This window comes from Heterodontus francisci, chromosome 15 (genome assembly GCF_036365525.1).
Source record: "Heterodontus francisci isolate sHetFra1 chromosome 15, sHetFra1.hap1, whole genome shotgun sequence".
Classification (NCBI taxonomy): Eukaryota; Metazoa; Chordata; class Chondrichthyes; order Heterodontiformes; family Heterodontidae; genus Heterodontus; species Heterodontus francisci.
In genome coordinates, this window is record NC_090385.1 from 89,448,921 (window position 1) to 89,470,274 (window position 21,354).

The following is a 21,354-nucleotide window of genomic DNA, read 5'->3' on the forward strand; positions in this document are numbered from 1 at the left end:
TCATCTATGGTTGCACTGAAAGGGAACTCAAAACACGCCCACATGCATGCCTACAATGTCTCAGAGAATGTAACCTCACTTTGAACAAAGACAAGTGCGTGTTCAATGAAAGCAGAATTGAATTCTTCGGTCCTGTGCTCCGTAGTGGAGGAGTATCACCAGATCTACAGGAAGTTGAAACCATTGCAAATGCTGCAGATCCTAAAAAACATGCAAGAAGTCTGGAATCTGCTCGGACTCATCACATACTGCAGTCGTTTCATTCCTGACCTCGCGACGCTATCTGCCCTCCTACGCAATCTGACAAAAGAGACCACCAAGTAGGAATGGACTAAATCACACAAATAGGCGGTACACCAGATCAAATGACATTTGCCAGCAAGTTGCACAAGTGCCTATTTTCACCCTAAGAAAACCACCCAGCTAGTCATGGATACAAGCCCGATTGGCTTAGGTGCAGTTCTCATACAGAAAGACAAGACAGGGGTAACCCATCAATGGTTGATATGGCAAGTAGATTGTTTATGCCTGTAGAGCAACGTTATTCGTAAACAGAGAGTGGGAAGCACTCTCAATCACAGAGGTAATTTTACACTATTATCTCTATCTATATGGAAGCAAGTTTAAAGTAATGACCGAGCTTAGACCACTAGTGGGCTTGTTCAACAATCCACATAGCAAACTACCCACTCAAATAGAAAGTTGGATGCTCAAATTACAAAAATACAAATTTGGTGTTAAGTATCAACCAGGCAAGCTCAACCCAGCGGACTATCTTTCATGACATCCGTTGCCAACAGTCAGTCCTACTAGTCGTGAGGAATAAGTTGCTGAACAACATCTTAACTACGTGAGCATAAATGCGGTGCCAAAGTCGCTAAAACTAGCAAACGTTAAAGCAGCAATGAAACAAGATGGGGCTTTGCAATTATGTATGAAGGTGGTCACTAATTGGCTGCTGAACCTGTCTCCATGTCATTTAAGGCGTCGCCTCCATGAAAATCGTGCTTCAATTCTGTTTTTCCCCAAGAGCGGGTTTAGGACCTGGAGACGCTCCCGACTTCCGTTTCCTGCCCCTGACATGAACATCCAGCCTGTGATCTAATAGAGGTCTTTAAAATGATGAGAGGTTATAATTGAGAAGATAGAATAAGAATGTTTCTGTTTGTGGGAAACAACAAAATAGAAGCCATCACTATTAGATAGTCACCAAGAAATCAAATGGGGAATTCAGAAGCAGCTTCTTTACTCAGAGAGTGATGAGAATGTGGAACTCCCGAGCACACGGAGTGGTTGAGGTAAATGGCATAGGTGCATTTAAAGGGTATAAGGAAGAAAGAAATAGAGGGTTATGCTAATAGAGTTAGATTAGGAAGGATGGGAGAAGGCTTGAGTGAAACATAAATGTCAGCATGGACTGGTTGGGCTGAATGGCCTGGTTCTGTGCTGTATATTCTATGCAATGCTATGTACTGAGTATTGGACACAGGGTTAATGTATGCTACTCTGTATGGTTGGTTAGGGTGTTTACGATTAATGTTTTGTCAGTAACATGCAGTGAGTTATCAAATTGATTATTATCTCTAGTTATGCAAATCTATTTAAAGGATAGGAGGGAATTATCCAACAATTCTGTCCCATTCTTAAGCAAATACATTCAGAGCCCTGCATTAATATTAAATAAAAACAGGAAATGCTGGAAATACTCAGCAGGTCTGGCAGCATCTGTGGAGAGAGAGTTAACGTTTCAGGTCAGTGACCCTTCTTCAGAATTGGCCAATATCAGAAATGTAAAAGGTTATAAGCAAGTAAAGTGCGGCTGGGGCAAGAGATAACAAAGGAGAAGGTGTAGATAGGACAAGGTCACAGCATAGCTGACCAGAAGGTCGTGGAGCAAAGGCAAACAATATGTTCATGGTGTGTTGAAAGCATTGCCTGAGCTCCTGATTGGTCCAGGTTCACTTGGTGCTGTCTCCTTTAAAAATACAACTGCTGTCAAACCTGTAGATGCAGAATAAGTGCACTTTGTTGGTGAGTGTTCGGAAACTAATGCAATTAACCGGAAAAATTAATGTTTAATCTGCAAATTGATTATCAATAGAAATAGTCTGAGAACCTGGATAACAGCTTAAGGGACTGGCTTCTGACTTTGGAAGAATCATTGCCTGGTGTGGAGCTTAGTAATCCTTAACCAGAGTACCGAAGCAGTATAAAGTTTGAAAATTTTTGGACCAAAGTGTCTTCCTCAAGATTTAAATCCAAGTCCCCGAGCAAGTGGAAGAATCGATCATCACTGTCCAAAAATGGACCAGAGGGAATTGGTTTTATCTGGGTTCTCACAGAATAATCACCAAACACACCCTACAAAGGACATTGTGAGTATTTTATCAAAACATGACAGTAAAACTCATGTAAAACCCTGAGAGGTGCTGATGATTTGGGAATTTTGGTTGTGAATTGCAAAGACTCTCAGCGGGGTTCAGGGTGTTTCCAAACCACAAACTGATTACAGCGAAATGGAGAACAACACAGTGCATGTGCAATGAGTGAATACTGTACTTGTTGCTTGGGTTCTAGTCTGTTAAGTTAAATTTCTGAGTTGGACATTTCCTCTCTTTCCCCCAGGCTGCAACCAATGAACATGTGGGTGAAAGTGACGAGAATGTGGAGCGAGGGAACTGGTCCTCGAAGACTGACTACTTGCTCTCAATGATCGGCTGTGCTGTGGGTCTGGGCAATGTCTGGAGATTCCCTTACCTGGCTTACAGAAATGGAGGAGGTACTGTCGTGAAATCCAAAATACAGGGGAGTGAAAGGCAGAAATAAAGGGGACAATTTATTGATTTATAAAGAATATTAAATTCAATGAATTGGGAAACCATTTATTGTATGAGGTAAATAATATAGGGTTAAACAATGCTAGTTGTAAGAAATGATGAATTCAATGTCACAACTTTAAATTATTTGTAAGGTATTTTTTCTTGGGATGTAGGTGATGTTAAGGTGGTAGTTTAAAGTTATAGGTAAGAGTGTGATGCATCAAATAGATGGTGTTCTAAAACAAATATGAATGAGCCTTGGCAGATGTGTAGAATTGAAGATTTATTAATTTTGTATATTTTTCAAGTGTTATTGTTTAAAATACATGAACCGTACACATCAGACACAATTAATGTACAATCTCTGAAATCCTCAGTTATCAGTTACCTCAGTCAGGCTTTGGGGTCAGGATTGTAAATTGGGGTCATACCTGCTCTTATCAGGTGCTCTTCACAACCCCCCAAAACTGGATTGATAGAAACCAAGAACAAAAGTGTGAATATGTCATAACACGATTGCAGAAAGGGACAGAAAATAATTTGATTCAGGTAGAGTGAATTTTACAAGGTGGGAATTTCTTTGTAACTTCATTTTTTAACTGAACTTTTGGAACTGCAGCTGAGAGCTAAACATTTCTCATATTATGTGCATTCGCATCATAAAATCTTATTACAATCCTGAAATGGCCAACAAAATAGGGGAGAATGAAGATAAATTGATTTTCCGTATAGGGATAGATGGAAGTAAAAATATTTCTGGACAGATAGATAGACAGATAGACAGATTAGATAGATAGCGACAGAAAAACATGTTTCCATGGAGGTTTCAGGGTTAATTTTTAACCCAATTTGTTTGGTGGGAACGAGGAGATTCAGCTTGAAAGCCTGTTTTAGTTCCACTCGATGTTATACTCTGTTGAAGTCCTTTTCTCTATTTTCCAGGTGCATTTCTTATTCCCTACACACTCATGCTGGCACTTACTGGGATACCACTGTTTTTCTTGGAATCTTCCTTTGGACAGTTTGCCAGCCTCGGACCTGTTGCAGTGTGGAAAGCTGTGCCAATCCTACAAGGTTAATGTTTATTTAGCAATGTGAGCTTAGCAACAGTTTAAATGAGTATAAACGTTTAAACCGTACTAATATACTGTTATATTTTCCTTATTAACAGAGGCTTAATCTAGATGTGCTGAAGTACTGTTTATAAACTGATCTATCGTATACTTTACAAAGACAGATACAGACAGTGGAGAGACAGGCACAGCGAGTGAAATGTTTTCTTTCCTGATTCTAAATTTAATTGGATATTAGACCCTTCTTCATAGGCTGTCCCTCGGGATCAAGGATGATTTGATTCCACTCCGGTTCGATGGGTTTTGAAATGGATGATTAGTTCAATGTGTGATCTGCAGACTCTGCAACATGAGGGACAGGTGGTGCTTGAAGGGTCAGGTAGATGAGTAGTTTGGAGGTTTGTGTGCGAACTCCAACACCTCAACTTCGCCTCCGCATGTTCACGACGAAGTCCCTCGAGGTGTACACTGGCTCCCGAATGATCTTTGTCCATCTAGGATGGTCATGAACCAGGGACACCCATGATTCAATGGGGATGTCTGATCTCTTCTGGGATGCTTTAAGGACATCTCTAAAGTGTTTCCGCTGTCCTTTTTTTTATTCATTCAGGGATATGGGCATCGCTGGCTAGGCCAGCATTTATTGCCCATCCCTAATTGCCCTTGAGAAGGTGGTGGTGAGCTGCCTTCTTGAACCGCTGCAGTCCATGTGGGGTAGGTACACCTACAGTGCTGTGACCAAGCTCTGAGTAGAACAACTGCTTCAGAAATCTGATGTAAGACATGTGAATGACATGTCCCGCCCAGCAGAGCTGGTTTTGAGTGATTAGCTCCCCAATGCTGGGCAGGTTGACTTGGGAGAGGACATTGCTGTTGAACCACCGTTCTTGCCACTGGATTTGGAGTATCTTGTGCAGGCACCTCTGGTTGTGCTTCTCCAGTGCTTTAAGGTGCCTGCTGTAGGTTGTCCAAGTCACTGAAGCATATAGGAGCTCAGGGATCACTGCTGCCCATGCTCTTAGTCTCGGGTTTGAGATCCTGATCCTCAAATACTTGCTTCCTTATTTGGCTGAAGGCTGAGCTGGCACATTGGAGGCGATGATGAGCCTTGTCGTCTATATCGGCCTTCAACAAGAGGAGGCTCCCAAGATATGGACAATAGTCCACATTTTCCAGGATCTTGCCATTGATCTTGATTGAGGGGGAGGTGTGCTGTGGGAGCTGGTTGGAAGAGGGCGTTTGTTTTATGAGTGTTTAGTGAAAAACCCATTTTCTCATATGCTTCAGAGAAGCAGTCAACAATGATCTGGAGCTCAGTTTCAGAGTGACTGCACACATAAGCGTCATCAGCACACTGAAGCTCGACAACTGAGGTTGGAGTGATTCTAGTTTTGGATTGAAGGTGGCATAATTTAAACCGTTTCCTGTCTGTTCTGTCGATTATCTCCATGCTTGCAGGTAGTTTGCTGAAGGTGAGATGTAGCATGGTAGCAAAGAAAATGGAGAAGAGGGTTGGTGCAAAAACATGGCCTTTCTTGACCCAATACCTGTCTGTCTGTCAGTCAGGTATTAACACTGTTATGCTAATGTGTTGGATTCACATTTTAATTTTCTAAAACTGTTGTTGATTATTAGAGATTGTGTTGGAAGAAATAAAATCAAAATACTGCAGATGCTGGAAATCTGAAATAATAACAGAGTGCTGGAAATATTCAGCAGGTCTGGCAGCAGCTGTGGAGAGAGAAACAGAGTTAATGTTCCAGGTCTGTGACCTGGCCTGGAACTCACAGACCCTTAGTCCTTGTGCCATGAGATAATGGGAACAGCTTTTCTTCGTCTACCTTATTTAAACTTGTCATAATCTTGTACACCTCTATCATATCTTCCCTCAATCTCCTTTGCTTCAAAATCAACCCCAGGTTCTCCAACCTTTTAACTAAAATCCCTAATTCCTGGAGCCATTCTGGAAAATTTACTCTTCATCCTCTCAACGACCCTTGCAATCTTCTTATAGTGTGGTGACCAGAACTGAATGCAATACTCCAGGTGTGGCCAAACTAGAGCTTTATAAAGATTTAGTATAAATTCCCTGCTTTTTACTCAATAACTCTATTTATGAAGCCCAAGATCCTATATGCTTTGCTAATTACTCTCTCTCTATGTCCTGCCACCTTCAAAGATCAATACACATGAACCCTCACGTCCCCCTGATCCTCCACATTCTTTAGAACTGTATCATTAAGTCTATATTGCCTTCCCCAGCCCCTTCTGCCAAGATGCATCATCTCACACTTCTCTGTGTTAAATTCCATCTGCCACTTGTCAGCCCATTCTGCCAGTCTATCTCAATCCTACTGTACGATTGGTATCAACCTTACTTTTTGCCACACCTCTTATATATAAAGCAGTGGTCCTAGGACTGACCCTTGGGGAATATCACTGTCTCCCATCCTCCATGCTGAAAAAAAAACATTTACCACCACTCACCATTTTCTTTCCTTAAGCCAATTTTTTATCCAAGCTGACACTGATCCTTGAGCCTCAATTTTGTTAACCAACCTTTTTATCTGTTACTTTATTAAACACTTTCTCAAAATCCATATAGACAACATCCAATGCATTCCCTTCAACAACCTTCTCCATTACCGCATGAAAGAATTCCAATTAGATAAGTCAAACATAATCTGCTTTTTACAAATCTGTGCTTGCTGTCCTTCATTAACTGAAACCTCTCCTAGTGCCTGTTATTTTTTTCCTGATTATTGGTTTCATTTAGATGCTGCAAGTGGGGTATTGAATGAGGTTGAAGGATTTGGATAAATATTGTCCATTGATTTAAAGTGGTTCAGGGAATTCAGTCTCTACAACAATGGTAGTGTGCATCTGAATGTGGTGCATGATGAAAAATGGAAACAAATTAAGAGAGGTTAGAGAGAAATAATAAAAACTGAAGTGCTGCTTAGAATTAAAGAGCAATTTAAAACACATGTGTAGTTCAACAGTACAGCGAGTCCTGGGTACTAGAGCTGTTTGGATGTCCTTGGACTAAGGAGAAAAAAAATAGCCAAGGATCCTGTCACTGATTGCTAACTCCAGCAAAAAAGTACATCTGTGGGTGAGGATAGGGCTGACCCAGATGGGATGACCATCCTGGTTAATAGTTACCAATTTTCACTGTTTAGGTTCGTGCATAAAGAGTCATCATGGCACAGAAGGAGGCCACTCAGCCCATTGAATCCATGCTGGCTCTCTGTAGAACAATCCAATCAGTCCCATTCCCCTGCTCTATCCCTGGAGCCCTGCAAGTATATTTCCTGCAAGTGCCCATCCAATATCCTTTTGAAATAATTCATTGTTTCTGCTTCCATCACCCTCGTAGGCAGTGAGTTCCAGGTCATTACCACTCATTGCTTAAAAAAATCAATCCCCCTGCCTCTCTAGTAATGATAAATGTTATTATTATTGATAAGGTTTATTACTAGTGGTGATGTTGTTACTACTATTGATCATGTTTTAGTATTGGTAGGGTGTATTACTATTGGTAGGGTTTATTAGTATTAGTGTACTATATTAGTCAGAGTGTAGTTAAAATTAAATGAGGATAGTAGGCTTTGAGTTTATTTACAGGGGTCTTATCTCTAAGGCATCTACATTAACACTGAGCAACATGAGCTTCAGAATTGTGACATCACATCCTGTGATGAGGCTTAAGGTCTATATACATAACCTACCCAGCAACAGCTTGTGTACATTATACTATATCTCCCCCCAAGTCTCTGACTTCATTCATCAGGTCTGTAATGCTGTGGAGTTCTCATGAGTCTGCCATAGCATGTTCTTCTTTCATTTGTTTGGGGTATTGGGTCTTTCAGTTCTTCTTCCTCACTTTCCTGTGTCTGAATGGAACTATCGGATGACTCAGATACTCTGTCTACACTGTTGTTGGGGGTTGATCTGTTGTTGGTTGTATCACCAGTTTATCAGCTTGCTCTGGTAGCTGACTCTCTTGATGTTTTCCCATTTGTTTTTTTTCTGTGATGTCTGCACCAAAGATCTTCTATTTCTCCTCATCCATCGCTGGTCTGTCTAGACTCTGTAGGATCGAGGATATGGAGATTTCTCCATCACTTCCCCATATCGACCCTGATCTTTAATCCAAACTAAATCTCCAAGTCATAGGTCTGTTTGATTTTTTTTTGCTCTGTAGCGTCTATCAAGACTCTCTGTTGGGATTGACCTCTCTTTCTCTTCTTTCACCCTCACCTTTTGCCAGTCTTCTGCACCGATTCATGGATGAAGGGTTCTTGGGAGTGTTGGTAATTGTGTCCTCAATCTCCTACCCATTAGCAACTCACATGGGCCCAACCTGTTCTGGAGTGGTGTTGATCGATAGTTTGATAATGCCAGCTGAAAATCCTCATTCCTTTTCAGCAGCATTTTCATGTTTCGAATGCTTGTCTCTGCTTCTCCATTGTCCTGGGGGAACCTCAGCGAACTTATAACATGGGCAAACCCATACATTTCTGTGGAATCTATGAAGGCTTCATTCGTGAATTGTGGACCAATATCAGAGAGCACTAGGTCTAGAATGCCATGTGTGGTGAGAATTTATTTATATGGTAGGATTGTGGCTTCAAAACTCAGGCCATGTATTGGTTTGACTTCAACCATCTGGAGTCAAAATTAACGACAATAAGGAAAATGCTCCTTTTATGTTCAAACATATCCATTCTCAGGCAATCCCGTTGCCTGGACCGAAACGAAGATGACATTGGTGGCTCTCTAGAGTTTTGTTTGGTAGTAGCACATCTGATACACCTGGAAATCATCTCCTCGATCTCCTTGGAAACATCCAGCCACCATACCGAGTTTGTCACTCTTGCTCTACACTTGGTGATTCCTAAGTGCTCTTGGTGTAGATTCTCTAGGAGATTTAACCTATTACAACTGAGGTGGGAGGAGAGCACTGTCTTTTCTAGTCCCACTTCTCCACAGATCACAACATATATTTAAATATTTACCAATTACCGATACGGTCAATCGTAGACTCTACTCTTCATCCCAGAATAAAATATACCAAACAGGTTTCTTTTATAAACAACAAAATTATCAGCTTATTATAAAACAAGACTTATCCAGTAAAGAAGCAAAGGATTATCATTCAGATTTTAATACGGAGGTTCCCTTTTTAAATACCACCCCCACCCCAACACACACACGCGCATACACACAGACCCACACACAAACACACACACACACAAGTTATAGAAAAATAAAGGAATTTTCTCTGCAAAGCTCCTCTACAAAAAAGAAACTAAAAAGAATACTTTGTCCAAATACTTGATCATTCTTGAAGAAAAAGGATGAGATATGGCAAAATGTCATGCAGTCTGGCATCCAAGTATAAGTGGGTGGGTCACTCTGAAGCAGTTCCTTTCAGGAGGCATTGAGAATTAATGTGGCAAGTTTTTCCAGCTTCTCATGAGAATTGCAACATCAAGGGTTACAACTCTTACACACTGGATTGTTGCAGGGTTTTGCAGAGATGGGAGGAAAGAGATGCGCTGGGTGTTTCTCTCTTGGCAGGTTGATCTCCAAGTGCTTTCAAACAGAGTCCACACCCTAAATGAACCAACACAATATCTCAGAAGCAAAACCCCAAACAACAAGTCAGAACCTTCTGACCGCTATAAATCTTGACATGTCACTGCTTTGTAAACATCTTCCCCAAGTCACCAAGGTTTCTGATGTTTATTGAGCTTAAGACATGTGATATCCAGTCAATGCTTGTTTTCAAACAAGACCTCTCAGTGACCCTTGTAAGAAACATCTATGGAGTCTTTTGAGTTTTCCCAAATAAACCAATGTCCATAATTCTAACACACGAATCCTCAAAAAGATTTTTTTATTAGGAACACTTTCATAACAAACCTTAAAGCCCTTGGAATAACTAGTCTTTCATCATAGACTAGTAAGCCATCCACAATAGCAAGGTGGCTTCTTTGCTCGTGATATTTTCTTAAATCTGGGTTATTCGGCATATATTCTGGCCAACCTTCTTGGCAAAGTTATCTTTCTTTGTGCAGACTTCGTCCTCTTTCTGTAGGTTTCTAATTTGGCGTAATCTTTGAGTAGTTTCTGGCAAATCGTTGGTTATAGCTAAAGCAAAGACTTCCACTTCCTCCAGGAATGAGACATCTCCCACTTTCAGGTATAGCAATTGATGCTCTTGATAACACGTCAGCTGTCACCTGATGTTTCCCTGCGACATATTCAGCAATTGTGGCATATCTCATTAGTCGTAGTCAAAATCTTGAGGGTATTTTTGTTAACTGCTTTGAATTAAGCAATGTCATTAATGGTTTGTGGTCAGTTTCAATCTTGAGCTTAAGGCCCGGTACACAGTCCAAAAATTTCTCGCTCACCTATGTTTCTGCTAATGCTTCCTTTTCAATCAGTGTGTACCTTCGTTCTGTCTCTGACAACGAATGAGAAGCAAAGTACACAGGCCTGCGTCATCCATCTTTTTGAATCTGGAACAGGAATCCTGTTGCCGATGCATCTGCTGCAATCATAGTCTCTAGCTCTAGATCATAGTGTGCAAATACTTCTGATGAAGTTAACATTTCCTTGATTTTCCCAAAATAACTTTTCTGGCAGTTTCCCCAGCACCAGGTATTGTTGCTCTTTAGTAGTTGTTGTAAAGGCTCATTAATAGTGGCTAGGTTTGATAGGAACTTTCCTACCTGGTTAACCATACCCATGAATCACTGTAAATCTGTTATGTCCTTTGGCTCTGAGGAATCCTTTATTGCCTCCGTCTTCTGTGGATCTATCTTTGATGCCAAATACATCAATTATGTGGCCAAGGAACCTCACTGTCAACTGTGAGAATACACACTTCTCATTTAGTGTGAGACCAGCCTCTTGTAATCTGTGTAATACAGCTCTTACTCTTGTGTCGTGTTCTTCTTGCTTTACCTTATGAATCAGAACATTGTACATGTGGCAGATAATGCCCTCTAACCCTTTCAGGATTGTTGACATTGTCCACTGGAATATCTCTGGTGCTGACGCAATACCGAATGGCAATCTGTTGAAGGGTACATTGGAGGTAGCTAACAATTTAGACTCTTCGTCTAAAGGCAGCTGCCAGAATCTGCTATTCGCATCTAATTTGGTGAATATGGAGCTTTTTCCCAATTTGGCAAGGCTGTCATCAACTGACTCCATATGGTTCATTTCTACAGCTTTACTGAGTTGGGTAAGGTCCACACAAATTCGAATAGACACGTTTGGTTTCCTTCCTGTAACAATCCCAGAGCACCACTTAGTGGGTTTAGTTACTGTGGAAATAACTCCTTGGCTTAGCATGGCATCGATTTCCTTCTTTACTTTTTCCAGGAATGGATGTGGGACCTTTCTCGGAGTGAACAAGCATACCAGTTCTGTCTCTTTGTTGAGAGTAATGTGATACTCTGTTTTTAATTTTTCTAAACCTTCAAATAATTTTGGGAATTCATCTCTAAAATCGCTGAGCTGTTTCTGTTGTCCCTTGATCTCGTCCACCCTGCATAACAGCTGTAAGGCTAACCAAGCTTTCTTACAGAGTAGCGAACAGGTTTGGTTCTTTTTAACTTATTGGGTTCTGTAATGTTGTTTATCCTGTGTGTTGAGGTTGTTTGTATTTTTGCTACAACCTGTATTTGAACTTCTCCTGGCTTGTATAAGTTCTTGTTGGTTTTCCTAAGTTTCCTTCCTCACCCAGGTTGTTTTGTCAGATGGAACAGAAACTGTTGCTCCTGTATCTAACTTGAAGTTGGTTTTATTTTTCCCCACTAAGCTTTCTGTTTCCCAGCAATCTTCGTTTTTCTCTTGCACTTCCCCAAGGAAGGGAGTGTTGATTGCTTGTTTCGCTTTAGTTCATCTATTTTTTTGCTGGTCTGCAGTGTTTGTTTCTTGCTGCGACAGACCTACTGAAAGTGCCCTCTTTTCTTGCACTAGAAATATTCAGCTTTCCTGGCTGGGCAATTTTCCCACCTATGCCTCTGCTGGCCAAACCTACTGCAATTCAGTGCTGCTGCCTAAAGATATCTTTCCTGCCTCTCAAGGTTTCTGATGCCATTAGTCACTGTCTTCTCCACAGACTCAACTGATTCTAGAATTTTCAGGGTTGGACTCCCCCAATCCCCCTGAACTAGTAGTCGATTAAATTTTTGGACCTTTGCCTACCTGCTCAACAGAATGGCTTTTTACAAAGTCAAATCCTCTTTCAACCGAAGCTGGTCTGACAGCGCTTCGACTACTATTCTGTCCTAAATCAGTTCTTCTCGCAAGCTCCCGTAGTCACAATCCTCTGCTATTTTATATCAATCATTAATGAATAAATCGATACTTCCGCCAACTATTTGGGTATGTTTGTTGAATTTCACCCTTTCCACAATAACATTCTTTCTGATCTTAAAATATCCCTCCAAGGCTTTTATTAACTTTGCCATATGGCGTTTCCTTTTCAGCGATCCCTACAATAGTTAAAATGTCATCCACACTGTCTCCCATGGCATAAAGTAGAGTACTGATCCTGTTCCCTGTAGACCCAACACAGAATGATACTTGTCGAATTTTCAAATCCATCTCGGCCACACATCGGCCTGGTTGGGCCCCGCCACTCACTCTAAGCTCTCCGGTAAGGGTATCGAGTTTTCAAGGCTTCTCTCCGATGTTTTCGATATCCTTCATCTTTACCCTACAAAAGTTATTTTTACCGCTGCCACCATACAATATACTGCACCGTTACTATTAAATGAGGATAGTAGACGTCGGATCAAAGTAACAGGAGTTTATTTGCAGGAGTCTTATCTCTAAGGCATCTCCATTAACATTGAGCAATACAAGATTCAAACTCATGACATCAGATCCTGTGATGATGCTTAAGGTCTATATACATAACCTACCCAGCAACAGCTTATGGAAATTATACTACAAGTAGTAGCAGAGCTTATTAGTAGCAAGGTTTATTTGTAGTACCAAGGTTTATTATCTAATAGATAGTGGAGTTGCAGGGATGCTCCAACCTCTGGAGTGCACATCCTGTGCTATGCGGGAACTCCAGGACATTTCTCGTGTCTTGGATAATCATATTTGCAGGAAGTGACATCAGATGCAGCAGCCTGAGCTCCGGGTTCTGGAACTTGAGCAACAGCTGGTGTCACTGTGATACGTCCATGAGGTTGAGAGCTTTGTGGATAGCACATCTATTGATGTACTTAAAAGTATGCAGGGAGAGAGGGAATGGGTGACTGCCAGACAGTCAAGAAGAAGCAGAAAGGTAGTGTAGGAGACCCCTGCACTCTCACTCTCCAACCGGTATTCACTTCTAAATACTAAGGAAAGTGATGGTTTATCTGGGGAGTGCAACTAGAGCCAAGGCCATGGCACCACAGCTGGCTCAGTCAGATAGGGGGGCACAGAAAGATTGGAAGAGCGATAGTGATAGGGGATTTGATAGTCAGGGGATCAGTCAGGCATTTTGGTGGCTGCAGATGTGAATCCAGGATGGTGTGTTGCCTCCCTGGTGCCAGGGTCAACAATGTCACTGAATGGCTGCAGAACACCTTGATGGGGAAGAGTGAACAGCCAGCGGTCGTGATCCACATTGATACCAACGATATAGGTAGGAAGAGAGATGTGGTCCTGCAAAAAGGGTTTACTGAGTTGAGTAAGAAATTAGCAAGCAGGACCTCAAAAGTAGCAATCCCAGATTACTCCCTGCACCATGCAAAAGTGAGTATCGAAATAGGAAGTTAGTGCTGATGAATGCGTGGCTGGAAAGATGGTGCAGGAGGGAGGGCTTTAGATTCCTGGGACACTGGGACCAGTTCTGGAGAAGGTGAGAACTGTACAGGTTGGACAGGTTGCACCTGAACAGAGCTGGGAAAATTTCCTTGCGGGACGATTTGCCAGTGCTATTCGGGAGGGTTTAAACTGACTGGGCAGGGGTGTGGAAACCAGGAGGAAATGTCATAAAGGAACACCAAGGTGCACAGAATACTGGGAGAGATATATAGCATTAGAGTAGGGAATAGTAAGTTATTAGGTGGGGTCAGAGTAAGGGAGTAAGTAATAAAGTCTCAATGAGGGTTAATGTGCATGTATGTGAATGCACGGAGTGTGGTAAATAAGAATGGTGAGTTACAAGTGCAGATTGACACGTGGAAATATGATGTTGTGCTATAACAGAGACTTGGCTCAAAGCAGGGCTGGGTGTTAAATATTCCTGGACACAAGATGTTCAGGAAAGATAGGTGAGGGAAAAAAAAGAGAGGGGTAGCAGTATTGATGAAGGAGAGCATTGCAGTGCTGGACAGAGAGGATGACCCCGAGAGGTCAAGGATAGAATCTATTTGGCGAGAGCTAAGGAACAAAAAAGGTGCGATTACATTGCTCAGTGTAGTCTATAGGCCGCCAACTAGTGGAAAGGGTGAAGAGGAACAAATTTGCAAGGAAATTATAGAGAGATGCAAGAATTATACAATAGTAATAATGGGGGACTTTAATTATCCAAATATAGACTGGGATAGTTGTAGTGTAAGGGGCCGAGAGGGGCAAGAGTTCCTAGAGTGTGATCAGGAAAATCATCTACAGTTGTATATTTCTAGCCCAACAAGAAGGGAGTCACTGCTGCACCTAGTTCTTGGAAATGAGGGAGGCCAAGTGGAACAAGTATCAGTAGAAGAACATTTAGGGGAGAATGATCATTGTATCATAAGGTTTAGGTTGGTTATGGAAAAGGGCAAAGAACAATCTAGAGTAAGGGAGAAAGCCATATTCAATGGGGTAAGAACGGATCTGTGCTGAATAAATTGGAATCCGAGGTTGACAGGAAAAACAGTAGTTGAACAATGGGCTACCATCAAAGAAGAGAGAGTGAGAACACAGTCCAGGTATATTTCCTCAAAAGGGCAAAGAAATCAAGAGCTCCCTGGATGGCAAAAGCAATAGTGATGAAGATGAAGAAGAAAAAGTGTACTTATGACAGATAATACAATGGAGAACCTGGCTGAGTATAGAAGGTCCAGAGGGGAAGTGAAGAAGCAAAGAAAGAGTATGAAGAGAGACTGACGGCTACGTAAAAGGGAATCCGAAAGTCTTCTTTGGCATATAAATAGTAAAAGGGTGGTAAAAGGTGGAGTCGGGCCAATTGGGGACCAAAAGGGGGATTTACACATGGAGACAGGGAAAATAGTTGAGGTATTAAATGAATAATTTACATCTGTCTTTACTAAGGAAGAAAATTCTACCCAGGCCACAGTGAAAGAGGAGCTAATAAAGGTATTAGATAGTCTGTCTATACTTAATGTTGCTAAAACACCAGGGCTGGATGAGAAGCATCCAAGGATACTGAGGGAAGGGAGAGTGGAAATTGCACTGGCCATAAATAGATGGAGTGAAGGGGCGCATGGAGTGGAGAATTTGCTTGAGTGAGACGTAGTCAGAGTGTGAAGGTGGGACTTTGGTTCAGGTGGGAATTCGGTGCAGAGGGGGAAAGAGGAATAGACATGTGATGTTCCAGCATAGAAGGTAAGTGATTGGCTGGTGAATATTTTCTCTTTTTTTCCTATCTGAACTAAGAAATTTTAATTGAGGTTAATGGAACATTAATTGTTATATCGTGCTGGGATCAGAGTTCTAGCGAGTCATATAAATAGGGAACTAGAGAGGGCTTTAAACTAAATAGAGGGGGTAGGATCATGCAGAGGAAGATTGAGTAAATTAAAGGGAAATGACAAGGTAATAGATCAAGATGGCAATAAAGGTAATGATAATAAGAGTATGGCAGGAAGGAACAGCGATTGCAAATTTAAGAGTGTGCCAGCAGATAGGCCCAGAGTTTACAAAAACAGTGAAAAAAAACTGAATTAAGAGCTCTGTATCTGAAGGCCTGCAGCATTTGCAATAAAACAGATGAATTGTCAGCTCAAATAGAAATTCATATGTATGACCTGATAGCCATTATAGAGACGTGGCTACAAGGAAACCAAAACTGGAATCCTAATATCCAAGGGTACGTGAAGCTGGGAAAAGGTGGTGGGGTAGCTCTGTTAATTAAAGAGGGCATTAGTACTAGTAGTGAGAGATGACCTTAGATCTAAAGATCAAGAAGTAGAATCAGTTTGGGTGGAACTAAGAAACAGCAAAGGGCAAAAACATTGGTGGGAGTTGTTTATAGGAAACCAAACAGCAGAGGTAATGTCAATCACAGTATAACTCAGGAAATTAGAGGTGCGTGTAACAAAGATAATACAGTAATCATGGGGCCTTTCAATCTACATATAGACTGGGTAAACTGAATTAGTACTAATGTTGTGGAGGACGAATTCTTGGAATGTTTTTCTGGAACAGTACATTGAGAAACCAGCTAGGGAATAGGCTATTTTAGATCTAGTATTGTGCAATGAAAAAGGGCTAATAACCTTGTTGTAAAGGAGCCTTTAGGAATGACCATAATTGTTGCAGAAAATCCAGATTGTGCCCAATTGCTGAACAAATTCTCCGGACTCAGACGTTGAGAACAAACACTTTATTGCATGATATCATGGGGTAGCACACCTTACCTAAAGGCGGTCCAGTGCTGTTCCCAAAGAGCTACAGATCGCTGTGGATTTATATAGTATAACAGAGGCAGAGCTAACAATTTCACAATTAGATAAACGCCCACAAGATGATCACAACACTGCCTACGTGACTGTGCACCATGCAGAGTCCGAGGTCAGCAAAACATCAGTTTCAACAATAACAAGCTAGTTCCTTAATTCAATGCCCACTCCAGATACCATATCTGGCCGTAATGTCTGATTGTGGTTAGCTGCTCTGTCTACAATTTATGACTGTTGGTTGTGGTTAGATTAGCTACAAGCTGTGTCCTGTTTTTCTGCTTCTACAAAGTTAAGTAATAATTAGCAAAGCTCAGAAAAATTCTCCAACTATAATATGATAGAATTATACATTAAGTTTGAAAGTGATGCAGTTCAATCAGAAACTAGGGTCATAAATCTAAGTAAAGGAAACTATGAAGGAATGAGGGGCAAATTGGCTATGGTGGATTGGGAAACTACGTTAAAAGGTATGATGGTAGACAGGCAATGGCTAACATTTAAAGAACTAAAACATAGATACAACAAAAATCCATTCCTTTAATGCACAAAAATCCAGCAAAGAAAGTTTTTTTTTTTTACTCATTCATGGGATGTAGGTATCACTGGCCAGGCCAGCATTTCTTGCCCATCCCTAATTGCTCTTGGAAGGTGGTGGTGAGCTGCCTTCTTGAACCGCTGCAGTCTATGTGGGATAGGTGCACCCACAGTGCTGTTAGGAAGGGAGTTCCAGGATTTTGACCCAGCGACAGTGAAGGAACGGCAATATAGTTCCGAGTCAGGATGATGTGTGAATTGGAGGGGAACATGCAGGTGGTGGTGTTCCCATGCATTTGCTGCCCTTGTCCTTCTAGTTGGTAGAGGTTGCGGGTTTGGAAGATGCTGACTAAGGAGCCTTGGTGCGTTACTGCAGTGCATCTTGTAGATGGTACACACTGCTGCCACTGTGCGTCGATGGTGGAGGAAGTGAATGTTTGTGGATGGGGTGCAAATCAAGCGAGCTGCTTTTTCCTGGATGGTGTTGAGCTTCTTGAGTGTTGTTGGAGCTGCACCCATCCAGGCAAGTGGAGATTATTCTATCACACTCCTGACTTGTGCCTTGTAGATGGTGGACAGGCTTTCGGGAGTCAGGAGGTGAGTTACTTGCCTCAGGATTCCTAGCATCTGAACTGATCTTGTAGCCACGGTATTTATATGGCTACTCCAGTTCAGTTTCTGGTCAATGGTTACCCCTACGATGTTGATAGTGGGGGATTCAGTGATGGCAATGCCATTGAATGGCAAGGGTAGATGGTTAAGATTCTCTCTTGTTGGAGATTGTCATTGCCTGGCACTTGTGTGGCACGAATGTTACTTGCCACTTATCAGCCCAAGCCTGGATATTGTCCAAGTCTTGCTGCATTTCTACACGGACTGCTTCAGTATCTGAGGAGTTGCGAATGGTGCTGAACATTGTGCAATCATCAGCGAACATCCCCACTTCTGACCTTGTGATTGAAGGAAGGTCATTGATGAAGCAGCTGAAGATAGTTGGGCCTAGGACACTACCCTGAGGAACTCCTGCAGTGATGTCCTGGAGCTGAGATGATTGACCTCCAACAACCACAACCATCTTCCTTTGCGCTAGGTATGACTCCAACCAGCACAGAGTTTTCCCCGATTCCCATTGACTTCAGTTTTGCAAGGGCTCTTTGATGCATACTCAGTCAATTGCTGCCGTGATGTCAAGGGCAGTCACTTTCACCTCACCTCCACCTCACTGTTCCAACTTGGCTCGCAAAAGAAATCAAAAATTGTATTAGGACGAGGTGTATAAAGTTGCCACAAAAAAAAATGGTGAGCCTGAGGACTGGGAGAATTTTAGAATTCTGCAAAGGAGGACCAAGAAAAAGAAAACAGAATATGAGAGTAAACTAGTGAGAAACATAAAAACAGACTGGAGAAACTTCTATAGGTATTTAAAAAGGAAAAGATTAACAAAAAACAAATGTGGGTCTATTACAGCGGAACAGGAGAATTTATAATGGGGAATAAGGAAATGACAGAGAAACTAAATAAATACTTTATGTCTGTCTTCACAGAGGAAAGCACTAAAAACCTCCCAGAAATAATGGAGAATCAAGGGACTAGTGTAAATGAGGAACTACAAGATATTAGTATTAGTAAATAAAAAAGTACTAGGGAAATTAATGGGACTTAAAGTAGATAAATCCCCTGGACCTGATTATCTCCATCCCAGAGTGTTGAAAGAGGTGGCTGCAGAGATAGTAGATACATTGGTGATCATCTTTCAAAATTCTATAGACTCTGGAATGGTTCCTGCAGATTGGAAGCTGCCAATTGTTATCCCGCTATTTAAGAAAGGAGGGAGAGAGAAAACAGGGAACTACAGACTTGTTAGTCTAACATCAATCATAGGGAAAATGCTAGAATCTATAATAAAGTGCTGACCCTCAAACTAGTGTGTCAACCGATGTGGCGGACAAAAGACACCTACAAGAGATACTTCGTATAAACACTTTTATTGATACATAAATCACTTATTAAGCTACTCATTATTTCATTTGTTAAACTATTTGTTACTTGTTATAATAAATCACAAGACTCACAGCTTGGACTTAAATACTACCCGTTGTGAGGCAAGGTGATTAGTCTCCCTCCAGATGGGTTCCCTTCACTGAATCCCGGACTCAGGGTTCCCTTCCACAATAGCTGTTCCTGCAGGTCTTCGCTGCGGAGGCTCCTAGCCTCCCTTTTGTATCCAGTTGCTCCCAGCATCAAGAATGTCCTTAGTCACGTACACTCATGACTTGGAGTCATCTGTTTGCTTAGCTACTAGTTGCAAGACAAAATACATCTGCTGGCCTTGTTCTTCTTATCTATCCTTGTCTAGCAACCTTCGCAACCGCAGCAGTCTCATACATCTTATCACACGCCGTCTATTCAGCAAACTGAGTTCGTTAAACTGTAACCGCAGCTGTTTCACAGTCCTTGTCCTTGTGTAAGGCTGGCTATTTTTCCCTTCATGCTTTGCAGATGCTGAGCTGTTAGCCATCCGGATACAGTCCCCACTTTGATCCGTTAAGCATTCGCGAATTGGATCATAAAGGAGCCCTGATCATACCCCACTTCATGATAGCAGATATTGAAGTCCATGTCGTGTTACATTTAGTTATATCTATCATTTGTTCGCATTTTTGCACTTATCAGTCCCACGTAGTTTCCAACTTTCCTTCCATTTCAACTTTCCAACGTTTAAACATAATCATAGTATACATTTGATACATCAAAATCACATTCATACCAATAATCACAATGTGCGAAACAATTCTTCTCCACGGATGTATCTGTATGTAGATATCCCAATTCAAAATATCATCCCGCCAGTTGGTTACTCTAATTGTTTCAATCTTTCGTTTATGTATTAAAACAAGAAATACTCAGCAGGTCTGGCAGGATCTGTGGAGAGAGAAGCAGAGTTAACGTTTCAGGTCAGTGACCCTTCTTCAGAACCCTTCTAGTTTTTATTTCAGGTTTCCAGCATCGGCAGTATTTTGCTTTTATTTTGCTTTTATTTTTGTTTATGTCTACCAACTCCATCTTTCCTACTCTGGTTGGTATTTGTGGGTTGTAACAGAACGTACTGTTGCTCACTGGACAAGCCCAGTTATGCCCATTCTGGTACTCCTTCACCGTGGTGGTTAAGCAATATCTCCCCTTTCCCATATAGGCCACATGGGTTAGCCCTGACAATGCTTTCCTAGTTTCCATGGTGCAATTCTCAGTGACATTAAATCCACATTTTGACTCTGCTGTTTTATATATAGGATGAGGACGTATGACCACCTGGTTTTCCAGACTACACTCAGACAATGTTGTTCCAACTATCTCTTTTCCAATTTCCACAACATAGGGTATTGTATCATCGCATTTTATGTAATCTTTTCTCTTTATCACCCCTATATTTTCTACTTCGTATAATTGCATCCCTAACTTATCTCTTGTAATTGCAGGTATTCCCAATACTACTCCAAAACTCATAGATTGCGTATTTACACAGTCCTGACCTTTCCAGACCTGAACAAGTTTTCTGAGTTGGCACCTGGTAATTTTATCATTTGTGTGACTAGCTAAGTACTCCAACTGGGTGTCATTTATCCAAACTGGCACCTGTCCCCCATCGATTTGCCTTAAATTTTCCCTCGTTTGTTCTAACATCCATGAGCTGTATGTACAACAAACACATTCATTGTTGTAGTAGTACCTTATACAACTCTCGGGTCTTCTCAGGGCACCAGTCGGGTAGCTGGATATCTGAGATATTCAATATTACCGTTACCAGCTCATGCTGTATATCATATACAATTTTATTAGTTTTTATTATCGCAAGTCCATTTTCTGGTCCTGCAGTTAAGGCAGGGCAAGGGAGATCAGTCACTTGTGGCTACTGGGTCGTAACCCTACTCGTGAGTAATTCGGATGTGCGGGTAACCGTGGTGGTTGGTACTTCTTGTCCCTTGATCGGTTTCTACAGTCTTTATCATCGCACTGCCATACAGGGAGCTCGGGCCCGCTGGTGGGTCCCTTAATGTGGTCCCTTTTGGGCATTCCACACAGACCCACTGTCCGATAGTAACGTTTACAAGAAAGACTCACCGCAATTCGTCCCTGAGTCTGGGACTTCCATCTTCCTGTACATGTAATCCACACCCTGTCTGCCTAATCCCGTCCTCCCCTGTAGAGGAACCGTCAACAAAAATTTTGATTGCTGGTTTGATTGCTGGTTCCTTCCCTTGTACACATTCCAAT

The 21,354-nt window shown here is 41.6% G+C and overlaps 1 protein-coding gene across 4 annotated transcripts in view; it reads left to right on the plus strand.

Moving 5' to 3' along the window:
* The first annotated feature begins 2,187 nt into the window (after positions 1 to 2,187).
* The window catches only part of LOC137377778 (sodium- and chloride-dependent neutral and basic amino acid transporter B(0+)-like), a 109,359-nt gene continuing 90,192 nt past the window's right edge, over positions 2,188 to 21,354 (plus strand). For all 4 annotated transcript variants that reach the window (XM_068047822.1, XM_068047823.1, XM_068047825.1 and 1 more), the window contains exons 1-3: positions 2,188 to 2,375; positions 2,626 to 2,779; positions 3,762 to 3,893. In XM_068047822.1, coding sequence (XP_067903923.1) covers positions 2,304 to 2,375; positions 2,626 to 2,779; positions 3,762 to 3,893 — 358 coding nt within the window. In that variant the 5' untranslated portion in view covers positions 2,188 to 2,303. The remainder of the gene's footprint in view (positions 2,376 to 2,625; positions 2,780 to 3,761; positions 3,894 to 21,354) is intronic.